The following is an 11094-nucleotide window of genomic DNA, read 5'->3' on the forward strand; positions in this document are numbered from 1 at the left end:
TTTGAGGAGCTAAATCACCTCTTTTTAAAACGCAGACAAATGGAGCAGTGATTGCCGGATGGAGGGACCTTGGGGGACCTTCGGGGCGCTGAGGAAGAAAGCGGCAGCGCGGCTCTCACTCGCTTCCTCGTTCATCGAGTGTAGAGATCCATCCACTCATTAATCTGTGGGAGCCTTTGCAAATAGCCCATATCTGCGTTGGACTCCTCAGCATGAAACAAGTCCAGGAGCTGCTGTTTTATAGACAGCCGGCTGTGCAGCATCACGTCTCTCACCGCAATCAGCGGCGATGGAGCGACGGCCACGACACCTGCGTGTCATCCTATGAACTTTGTGGTTCCACACGAGCAGCCAGATCTTCCCATTAGTGCAGGAGCTGTCATGGCGTGTCTAATCCCAGCACGTGTTAAGTATGAGCACATTTAACAAACGGAGCGATGTGGCAGAAAGTCTGACATCACCTGCAGGGGCAACTCTGCGTATTCAGGGAGACTTGACGTATTTGAGCATCAATACAGAGAGTTCTGCAGAGAGTTACAGGAAAAAATAAATAAAGATTGATTAGGAATCAACAGCCCACTGAATTGGAGCAGCAGAGGGAGGTTTTCCATCACACCATACTGAAATTCATCGGCAAGTGCACTTCAGATGGCAAAGTGCGCTGCAGCTTATGATTAACTGGTCTGCAGGCGAAGCCTTTTTGTCTTTTGTGTGTGTGTGTGTGTGTGTGTGTGTGTGTGTGTGTGTGCGTGCGTGCGTGTGTGTGTGGAGAGAGAGAGCTCTTTCTGAAGGCCAAAGTTAATGCAGTCATAGAAAGAACTCTGATACACTCCCACGTGAAATGGCCATGTGAGGAAAGCCCGCAGGGAGACAAAAGGCCTTGAATGAATTGGAGAGGGAGAGAGAGAGTGGGAGGGAGGCCGGTGGAGAGAAAGTTCAAACATTACTGATCCTCAAATATCCTTTTGGTTTCTGGTTCAATTGGAATCTGGCAGTAAGTGTCCACTAAAAGCTCCATTTCTGTGTTGCCCTCGCATCGCTGCCGAGCTTTTAGAGTTAGATGATGACAGATTGGGAGCTACCTGATATCCTTCATCATCCTCCCGGTGGAGGTGTTTGTTCCGCCCTGAGCGAGTCCTCCAGGACGAGCAGCCGGCGCGGGCTGATGGACTGCGGGGAGACATCTGCTCTGCCTGGCGCTGCCAACCTGCATGAAAACAACGTGTTACAGTAATCAATCAATATGCACGAAACCTTTTGAGACTTCGTGGTTATCGCGTCATTATATCAGCTTGTCATCGTGGATTAGTGCAGGTGGAGATACAGGATGCAGGGGCCTCGCTGCGTTTTGTTCACGCGGGCACTTCCACTGCTTCTGTGTGGACTCAAGGGAGGGGGGGGGGGGGGGGGGGGGGCAGGGGGCAACAGAAGGGACAGCGGAAGTGTGCACGCTGCAGGCTGATGTGTGGTCGCAGGCGCATAATCCCTTACGAAGTAATCCAGGAAGATATCACCTCAAAAGACCCTCACCGACTATAAACTCTGTTGCGCGTGTCCGCGGATGTGTTTGTGCACTGCGATGAGCTGACTTTACCCTCTGAATATATATCATATACCTGTTGTGCACAGGTGGTTTCCCCCAGCTGTATTGTGGGAGTTACAGAGAGTTTGCTGCAAAACAAACAACAAACAAACAAACAAACAAACATGAACGCACATGTAAACGTAGGGTGTGTTTATGTTGCATGAATACATGGGTTTCAGACCTGCAGCAGGTATTCATTTGATATTAAATGGTCTCCTTTAGTCCCGGTTTAAACTAGTCGCAGTGGTTGTAGCCGGTGCAGTGCGCGGGGTGCTCGCCAGGGGGCGGTGTCGCTTCAGCCCTCGCGCAGCGTCGGTCGCTCTTCTTCACAGCGGAAGTTGCTCCTCGTTGGTCAAACATGGTTCCACCTTGCGAGCAACGTGAGCGTAAACAAGCGACTCACCTCTGAAGCGAGCAGCACCGTCTCGTCCCCGGGACGTTGTCCGGTCTCGGGCTGTTTTCTCTTCCCGCGGCGCCCCGATGTCTCTGCGCGTGTGCGCGCGGCTCTTCTTCGTCAGAGGCTCCGCCAGAGCGGCCGCCGTCGGGTGCGCGCCACAGGAGCGCGCGTCATGGTTCCTCACGGCGGGTCAGTTCCCAACGCCAGATGCTCGTTTCATGACTTTTACTGCGTGGAGGGACGTGTGTGAGGAGATGGAGCACGAGATGGATGTTTAATGAAACATCAAGGGCGGGACGTGACCTTCAGCTCAGCGGGCACAGGGCACAGTGCAGTAGAGACAAGTAGAGTGCAGTAGAGACAGGTAGAGACAAGTAGAGTGCAGTAGAGACAAGTAGAGTGCAGTAGAGACAAGTAGAGTGCAGTAGAGACAAGTAGAGTGCAGTAGAGACAAGTAGAGTAGAGTGCAGTAGAGACAAGTAGAGTGCAGTAGAGACAAGTAGAGTGCAGTAGAGACAGGTAGAGTGCAGTAGAGACAAGTAGAGTGCAGTAGAGACAAGTAGAGTGCAGTAGAGACAAGTAGAGTGCAGTAGAGACAGGTAGAGTGCAGTAGATGCAAGTAGAGTGCAGTAGAGACAAGTAGAGTGCAGTAGAGACAAGTAGAGTGCAGTAGAGACAAGTAGAGTGCAGTAGATGCAAATAGAGTGCAGTAGAGACAAGTAGAGTGCAGTAGATGCAAATAGAGTGCAGTAGAGACAAGTAGAGTGCAGTAGAGACAAGTAGAGTGCAGTAGAGACAAGTAGAGTGCAGTAGAGACAAGTAGAGTGCAGTAGAGACAGGTAGAGTGCAGTAGATACAGGTAGAGTGCAGTAGATACAGGTAGAGTGCAGTAGAGACAAGTAGAGTGCAGTAGAGACAAGTAGAGTGCAGTAGAGACAAGTAGAGTGCAGTACATACGGTCTGTAATACAAGTAGAGACAAGTAGAGTGCAGTAGATACGGTCTGTAATACAAGTAGAGTGCAGTAGAGACAAGTAGAGTGCAGTAGAGACAAGTAGAGTGCAGTAGAGACAAGTAGAGTGCAGTAGAGACAGTCTGTGAGTGCATGAAAGATAATGGCGACATGGGAGGGGAAACAATTGGTAAAGGATAGATATCTATTTACACACATGACTTTAAAGCTCCTTCCACACACACACACACACACACACACACTCTCAGACACGGTTGATGTTTTTTTATTAAACAGTTGAAAGAGTAAAGTTCCTCTCTGCTCACCTTTAATAAGCAGGATGTCCGTTTTAGGACGCCTTTACCCAGCAGCCACTGCGTTTCTCCTGTGAGGGGAAGAGTAGATGTTGGTGATGTAAAACATTACTAACGAGGGTTTTTACATGTCTTTAAGGGCTCAGCAGGCTCACATGCAGGGCAGACTGGGTCACCCTGTAACAGGTCTTTTTCCTTCACCAGAAGGTGACGTCCTCAAAAATCTTGAACCCGGTCCAAACCGCAGTGAGCGCTCACCTTCATGTCATTTACAACCATATGAAACAAAGAAAAGCAGCACATCCTCACATTTATGGGTCGAACCAAGGCTCATTTTTGACATTTCTTCTTGATAAATGACTTAAGTTCCTGCTCTTCAGTTAATTGACTAATCCTTTTAGCCGTAGTTTGAACTGTCGGTGCTGACGACACTGAAACAACACTTCATGGCTCTTCAGCAGCACCGTACAGCATTTAACCGTTACATGCCCGCGCTGCCCTAAAAGGATGGAGGCTCTGTAGCGAGTTCAGGGCGCCTGAACGCATCGCTGTGCCTCCGACCGCCGGCAGCGACGTGACGGAGATGTCGATGTCTTTGCAGGAAACGCGGCCTGCGGCCGAGGAGAGAGGACCGGACTCGTCTCCCCTCCCGCTCGCTTCATCACATCGGAGGCATTTCTCAACCGACTGATGAAGGGCAAAGCGGTCGAGGCGGACGGGAGTCTTCATCGCTTCCCGGCCTCGGTTTCTCCGGACGGCGGTAATCAGACCGGATTCGCATCCGTCATTCTGCCGACGTTTCCCTTCGTCTGACGCTGTAGTTTCTATATTTTTCTGTCCTCATATCTCCAGTGATTCCTTTTGTGTGTGTTTTTTTTTTCCAGGCGAGCATTTATCTTCGTTACTGAGAGACCCGGATCAGCCTGAAAACCCAAAGGTTTTAAAAGTGGCCGTAATCGGGGCCCCGAACGCCGGGAAGTCCACCCTGTCCAACCAGCTCCTCGGCAGAAAGGTGAGTCTCTCTGTTGCACCTGCACACGTTGTGATGTACCTGTGTTACTGCATGGAGGGGGGGGGGGGTGAAGGTCACCTTGTAAAGACGACAATCGTCTCTTAAAGGTCTTCGCCGTGTCCAAGAAAGTGCACACGACGCGCTCGCGAGCCCTGGGCGTCCTCACGGAGGACGACACGCAGATAGTGAGTCTCTTCTGTTTTAATACATTTAAAACAACACGTATGATGCTCATGAGTGGTTTTGTTGTTGCAGATTTTACTGGATACTCCGGGTCTCACCAATGCATCAAAGGTCAAAAGGTGCCTGTCTTTTTCACTTCTTTCATTTCAGGTGTTTGTCCACAGTGAGTGTAAACGTCAGGGTTGTTACGCTCATGGAAAAACTGCAAGACTCAGTTTTGAAATGATTATTTCCAGGCCTGGAAGAGTCCTTTGAAACAAATAATACCCCCAAAGTGTAGTAAAAGAAGTGTAAATGTGTTACATTCATGTGTTCATTCACGCTGAGTTTGAAATAATGAATCTGCTTTTAAAAGAAAGAGGCTCAAAATATCAGCAGCATACATACAGGCATCTATAGAAATGTTTATTCTTTTAATCAAACTATTGTCTCTCATTCATTTGTGTTATTTAAGGTTTACTGTATGCTTTGAATCCTCATTGTTAGTTTAAATACTACATTTTATCACTTTTTACTACATGTTTGCACATGGGAATTTGTTTAAAAGTCATAGAAATCCACTGGTCAACATGTGTGTGAACCCTGCGTTAACGCAGGGTTCACACACATGTTGACCAGTGGATTTCAATGACTTTTCACAATTTAAAAGTCATTGAAATCTGGTTAAAAGTCATGGAAATCCACCGGTCACCATGTGTATGAACCCTGATACGACTGCAGTGTTACGATACGGCGCAACATCACATGAATAATAACATGAATGATATAATTCTACACAATAAACGGACCTGTCTTGTTCCCGCAGACACCAGCTGGAGAAGACGCTGCTCGTGGATCCCTGGAACACGGTGAAGGAAGCCGACCTCGGTACGTATTGAAATGTACTTTTATGAGTCGCACGGCGAGTTTCAAGGGCTCGTGAATGAGACCGTGTCCGTTCCCAGTGGTCGTCCTGGTGGACGCGGCGGACAGGTGGATGTGCAGCAGGCTGGACTACGAGGTGCTGAAATGCCTCGCCCTGCACCCCGACATCCCCGCCATCCTGGTCCTCAACAAGGTACCGAAGACCTGAATCTTGGTTCAAAAGAGAGGCTCGTGGGTGTGTTGTTTTGTGTGACGGGCGGTGAAACGGCGTGGCGGGTCCTCAGCGGCGCTCCTCTCTTCCTCCAGGTGGACGAGGTGAAGGCCAAGGACCGGCTGCTGGCCGTCACCGCGCAGCTGACGTGCGGCGTGGTGAACGGGCGGCGGATGCGCATCACGTCGGTGATCAAGCCCCCGTGGGCCGAGAAGAGGCCCGAGAGAGACCCGGCGGCGTCCGACGAGGACGAAGCGGCGGCGGCGGCCGACGAGGACGGAGCGGCGGCGGCGGACGAGGACGCAGCGGCGCCGGACTCCAGGCTGAGCGAAGAGCGGCGCCGGGCGCTGAGGAGCCAGCTGGGATGGCCGCACTTCAAGGACATCTTCATGCTCTGCGCGAAGGACCCCGAGGACGTGGAGACGCTGAAGGTACCTGTGTGGATGATGTCATAGCGCCCGGCGGCCTCGTAATGAGCGATGACATAACACGCTACATTGTGTTTATATTTAAAACTGAGCTTTTGTTTGTTTTGCTGCATCGCTTCAGTCTCATTTCTCTTTATATATATAGATATATATATCTTTATTTAAAAGTGACCACGTACAGTTAAAACATAGATGTATTACCATTTGATGCACAGTACCAGATTTTAGCTATCGCTAATTTGCATCTGCAGTTCCTGCAGTTTAGTATTTTGCAGCGTTGTAACTGTTATGATATCGGCAATAACCGTCGTTTCCACCTCGTGGCCCTAGAAATACTTCCTGGCGGGGGCCAAACCCGGCCCGTGGCAGTACCACAGCGAGGTCCTGACGGACCAGGGCCCCGAGGAAGTCTGCAGCAACATCATCAGGGAGAAGCTGCTGGAGTATCTTCCCCAGGAAGTTCCCTACGGGATGACTCAGGTGAGACTCACGTCTCGCTGCGTTACCGGCCTTCACGCTCGCTTCACTCCACTCGCTGACGCGCGCTTTGACGCCTCCACCCGCTGCCCTCGTGCTTTAAGGTGGAGCAGAACAGGGGAAGTGTTGACAGTCCAGACAGACGAGGTCATGTGACCCCAGAGGATTAGTCACTGTTTCAGAAACAGATCGGCGTTAAACTTTGACCTGTTCCACTCTGTGATGAGTCAAATAGCTCAAATAATACAAAGTCAACATAATGAATTGGTTTCATTTCATTTCTATTCAAAACAGGTTTTACTTTTTTTTTTAGTCTTCTTTAGTCAGTGCGTTGCACTGAAGACTGAAGGTGTAATACAATTTATACTTTATGCTTTAACCTTTTGGAAACCGTGCCCATTTTAATACCCAGCATGCCCCATTCAGACAATCTTTTGGCATAAAATACGTAATGTTTTACCATTTTTGAACTGAACGACACAGTTTCTTGACTGAACTCCTTCCTAACAGGACAACACTTTGTTTTATTGTGATTTTATATTCTGATTCTTTAGGTCCTAATCTTTCCAAAAAGGTGTCTTATTTAGACTTTTTTGGGGAATCTGGCTCATATCATGCTGGATGTTCATAGTTATGATCAAAAAAAGTGTTTGTTTTTATGCAGATATACATTTTTTTTGCCAAGACTTTGATAAACAAATACATACAATAAACACAAGTATTGGAATTAAAAAAGTCCACCTCAACAAAAACACCGTCATGCAAAACGTTTGACACGATGACGTCCTGTCGGTCCCGTGTGGACGTCATCGTTCCTTAACGTGTCCTTAACGTTCACCCTCTGAGTCTTTGAGTCTTTGAGTCTCTGAGTCTCTGGCGGCTGCTGCTCCTCACTGACTTCTACGTTATCGACCTTTTTGAAGAAGTTTTAATATTTGGACGTTTTCCGTTTCAGATGATTGAACTCTGGCAGGACGGAGAAAACGAGCTGGACATCTCTGTGAAGCTTTACGTCAGGAAGGAGACTCACATGGTGAGATCAGAAACGCTGGCGAAGGTTTTCTGCTGTCGGGAAATCAGGTTGAACACGAACGCAGCGCGAACAAAACTGTTGCGTCATAAACATCACGGTTTGATTTGAGTTGAGGAAGTGAAATCTTTCCTGTCGCCGTGACGGGTTCAAACATTTATTTTCCCACAATCCTCCACATTTTCTTTTGTTTTTAACTTGTAAATATTTGAGCAGCCTTTCTAAGCCGTTCATATTTAATAAGAAAGTGCTTGAGTCAGAAAAGCATGTTTCATAAATAACTCCTGGTAAAAATCATAATAACTTTATTGATACAGCAAGTATCCAGTAGCAAGTAGCAAGTAAAGTCAAAGTTTACAGAGAAGCAAAGACTTAAATACGCTAAACACAAAGGACCATGAAGACAACAACAACAACAACCACAAAAGAACAGTAGAAGACAAATATGTAAAATATACAAACAAAACGAGAGGAACTAAATAATGATCATAAAAGGACGACGTCACTGAAAAGCAATTATATAATAAATGTTTTATTATGAAGATTTAAGGTGTTTTTACAGTCATACGCACACATAACAGTTATTCTAAACAATGAAAAGATCATTTTGAACCGTATGAAGTGACGTCGTCCAGCTTTTGTGGCTGAATCTCAACTCACACATTCATTTTTTTAGTTTTTGTGACGTCGTAACGATCCTTTAGACGACAGTATCCCTCACACAAAAGCCTGAAAGTAGTTTATAGATATAATAATCCCCCTGTGGTCCCGTCTATTCGCTGGAGCCTGATGTGTGTGTGTGTGTGTGTGTGTGTGTGTGTGTGTGTGTGTGTGTTGCGTCTGCAGGGCATAGCCATCGGCCCGGCCGGCCAGATGGTCGCCCGCGTCGCCCGGGAGGCCGGCGAGGACCTGAGCCGCATCTTCCTGAGGGACGTGAAGCTCAAGCTCTCCGTTAAGCTGAGGAAGTGACGGCCGACGGGACTTTAAACGCCGAAGAGGTGACGACGCTTCTTTGTATTTATTGTTTCCCTCAAAGGACGAACACAAAGAGCCGAACAAAGGACGTTTAAAAGAACCAAACGTGGACGTTACATCCTCCTTTCATGCAGAAGACCATTAGTTGTTTTGTTTATGATGAGATGTGACCTATAATGTGCTGTTGTCTAAAGATTGTAATAGTTTATGATGATGCACAGAGCGGAGCCCCGACCCGTGTGCACATGACACATCCACACCTGTAAAGTGCTGACAATAAAAAGCGCGAAATAGATTTTTTTTTGGCGTTTTTGTCTCGCTGAGATGTATTTCGGGCAACAAACAGGACTCAGGCGGCGGCTCTGACTCCAGTTTGACACGCGTGTTCACGGGCGAGCGCGTCTGGCGAGCTGCTGGTTTATCTTTGGCTCTCGGAGCTTTTCCACTTGGCGAGCGCCTCGTCGCGCCTCGCGGGACGCGGCGCTCGCTCAAATGTCCCCGACGCACCGGCTCCCCCTCCGCTCATCGCCCTCTGAAGTGTGGCCGACCATCACTTCTTCTTTGTGTGTGTGTGTGTGTGTGTGTGTGTGTTCTTCTGCTTCCTCCCTCCATCCTCTCTCTCGCTCTTCCTCTCTCTCTCTCACAAAGCTCGGCCCCCCCGAGGGCGGGATTGTCTCCCTAATGGAAGGCAAAGTGGAGCGCTAACCTGATGCTAAAATGGGTCAGATAGTGGTGATTGGATTCGTTAACTCTATCCGGGGCGTCTCGATGAACAACCGGCTCGTGGCCTAAAGCGAGGGGGGGAGGGAGGGAGGGAAGGAGGGAGGGAGGGGGGGGGAGTCGTGTCGGCCCTGCAGCTCCCTGCTCTCCGAGCGGCTGCTTCCCAGCGATTAGATAAAGAGATCTTCACTCAGACAAGCCAACTGCTGCTCGCAAAACGCTGATACACGTCCGCCAGCGCATTGAAGCAACAATTCTGGATGTTTAGGACGCCGAAACCCAGACTTTGATGGGTTTAGAGAAGCAAAAATGACGAGGCGCTCGTTTGTTTGGGAGCCATCAGCTTTATTTCATTATTTCACATGCAGAGACACACACACACACACACACACATCAATCCTGTCTTCATCCTCGCGGGCCCGATGACATTGAGCGAGGGCCGTGTAACCCTTACCATAACTGAAACTCAGTAATGGTAACGGTTTGACGGCCTCTCCTCTGCGGCGCCGCGGTCCGTTGGGTCCGATGGCGCCGGCGGGCGGATGAGACCCTGGATAGTACATCATCTATACTGTAGTGTCTCTTTAATAAACTTACAGTATAAGATGATATCCTGTCCGGGGCACAAGATGTACGCGGCGGCTCGCGGCCGCTTCCTGTGACGTCGGCGAGCTGCGAGAGGAAGAAGGAGACGTTAGAGAAGGTCGACAGGGCAACAGCGCTGCTGCAAAAAATCATTTAAATGAAGAAGCAGAAGTGTCCTGAAAGACTAAATGCACCGACAGCCTCCTCTCCGTCAGACGCTCACCTCCTTCCTCTCTTCTCTCAGCTCGCTGACTCGTTCCTTCACGAGCTCCAGCTCTCCGTCTGCTGAGCGGCTTGAGTCCTCGTCTCTTAAAGGCCGCGGGCTCGTTAGCTCATTAGCATACCGCGATGACATCTGGGGCGGACCAGGCGGCACGAGGTGAACTTTTTCTTATCTGGTCCGGACCTGATCGCCTCCACGCCCTCATCACACCCTCATCACACAACGGACTGCACACGGGTTGTAGGTCCTCCATGTGTTATTGTGTTGTGTTATTTAATGAATGAAAGCGTTGGGCGGGAGCAAAATGTGTTCACACACCTTTTTCTTCTGGAGCTTTTTTAATCAATTCGTTAATATTTGAAGGAAAAGTTCATTCATTTACCATTTTTTAATCATTTGTAATGTCATTTTGTGCCAGCTTTGACTTGAACAGCAGCAGCAATAATTACAAAATAAAAGCTTTTCTCGAGGAGCATTTAATATTTGTCATCCTTCTGGTCTGAACCGCTTCACGTGGTTTTCACCTTTCTTGGTCCAACATGTCCGCTTGAAAGCAGGAAGCCAAACATCCGTCAACAGGCCCGGAGCGCTGCGTCATCTCACAACCCTCTGGATTCATGTGTGATGGTTCTTTTATGGACGGTATTTTAATGCTGATGTCATGTCAGCTGACTCATCAACCTGTTTTTCATGCTCTCGGCCAGATGGAGAGCAGCTGAGATCTCTGTGTTTAAAACACTCATGCGTGTGTTTCATGAGACGTGTTCGTCGGACAGCGCAGCGTCGCATCCGGCCCGCACGCTGACACCGAGCCGGTGTGTAACGGACCGGGTGGGGTGGAGGTGGGGGGGGTAACAGGGCGTGGACGGCGCTCCTGCGGGTGCAGATAACCTCGGCGGTGGGACCGTCCGGCTCTGCAGCTCCTTATCTGCTGCAGACAACACTGTTTTTTTCTACACATTTTTTTCCATTTGTGTTTAAAGATATGTTTTTTGTTGTTTTTTTCCAGGACACAGAGGGAGGATGCTCTCATTCTCTATATTTTATATATTTGTTCTTTTTGGCTCCTTGTTAGGTTTGGTTGTGTTCGATGCTTTCGTGGTCTTTTGGGTCGTGTTTATGCTTCGCTTATCTGTGGA

The 11094-nt window shown here is 48.7% G+C and overlaps 1 protein-coding gene across 2 annotated transcripts; it reads left to right on the forward strand.

The window, feature by feature from the left end:
• Positions 1 to 1948: 1948 nt before the first annotated feature.
• Positions 1949 to 10786, forward strand: eral1 (Era-like 12S mitochondrial rRNA chaperone 1). Of its 2 annotated transcripts, XM_068601332.1 has the most exons (12): positions 1949 to 2171; positions 3849 to 4007; positions 4132 to 4259; positions 4367 to 4444; positions 4515 to 4561; positions 5248 to 5309; positions 5387 to 5499; positions 5613 to 5948; positions 6276 to 6425; positions 7378 to 7455; positions 8299 to 8450; positions 9977 to 10786. In XM_068601332.1, exons 1-11 carry the CDS (start codon positions 2066 to 2068, stop codon positions 8419 to 8421), a joined length of 1380 nt encoding a protein of 459 aa, XP_068457433.1. In that variant the 5' UTR covers positions 1949 to 2065; the 3' UTR covers positions 8422 to 8450; positions 9977 to 10786. The 2 variants fall into 2 exon arrangements, with proteins under 2 accessions (XP_068457433.1, XP_068457432.1); XM_068601331.1 differs by lacking the exon at positions 9977 to 10786 and having other exon boundaries at positions 8299 to 8722.
• The last annotated feature ends 308 nt before the right edge of the window (positions 10787 to 11094 follow it).

The sequence above is a fragment of the Clinocottus analis genome, unplaced genomic scaffold (genome assembly GCF_023055335.1).
Source record: "Clinocottus analis isolate CAN_PGR_092001 unplaced genomic scaffold, fCliAna1.0.p SCAF_5, whole genome shotgun sequence".
NCBI lineage: Eukaryota > Metazoa > Chordata > Actinopteri > Perciformes > Cottidae > Clinocottus > Clinocottus analis.

Bases quoted from the DNA above. Each gene is read 5' to 3' on its own strand.
- eral1 (XM_068601332.1), top strand. From the start codon at position 2,066: ATGTCTCTGCGCGTGTGCGCGCGGCTCTTCTTCGTCAGAGGCTCCGCC. The intron at 4,260-4,366 runs GTGAGTCTCTCT...CGTCTCTTAAAG, and splicing joins ACCAGCTCCTCGGCAGAAAG to GTCTTCGCCGTGTCCAAGAA. The intron at 5,310-5,386 runs GTACGTATTGAA...GTCCGTTCCCAG, and splicing joins GGTGAAGGAAGCCGACCTCG to TGGTCGTCCTGGTGGACGCG.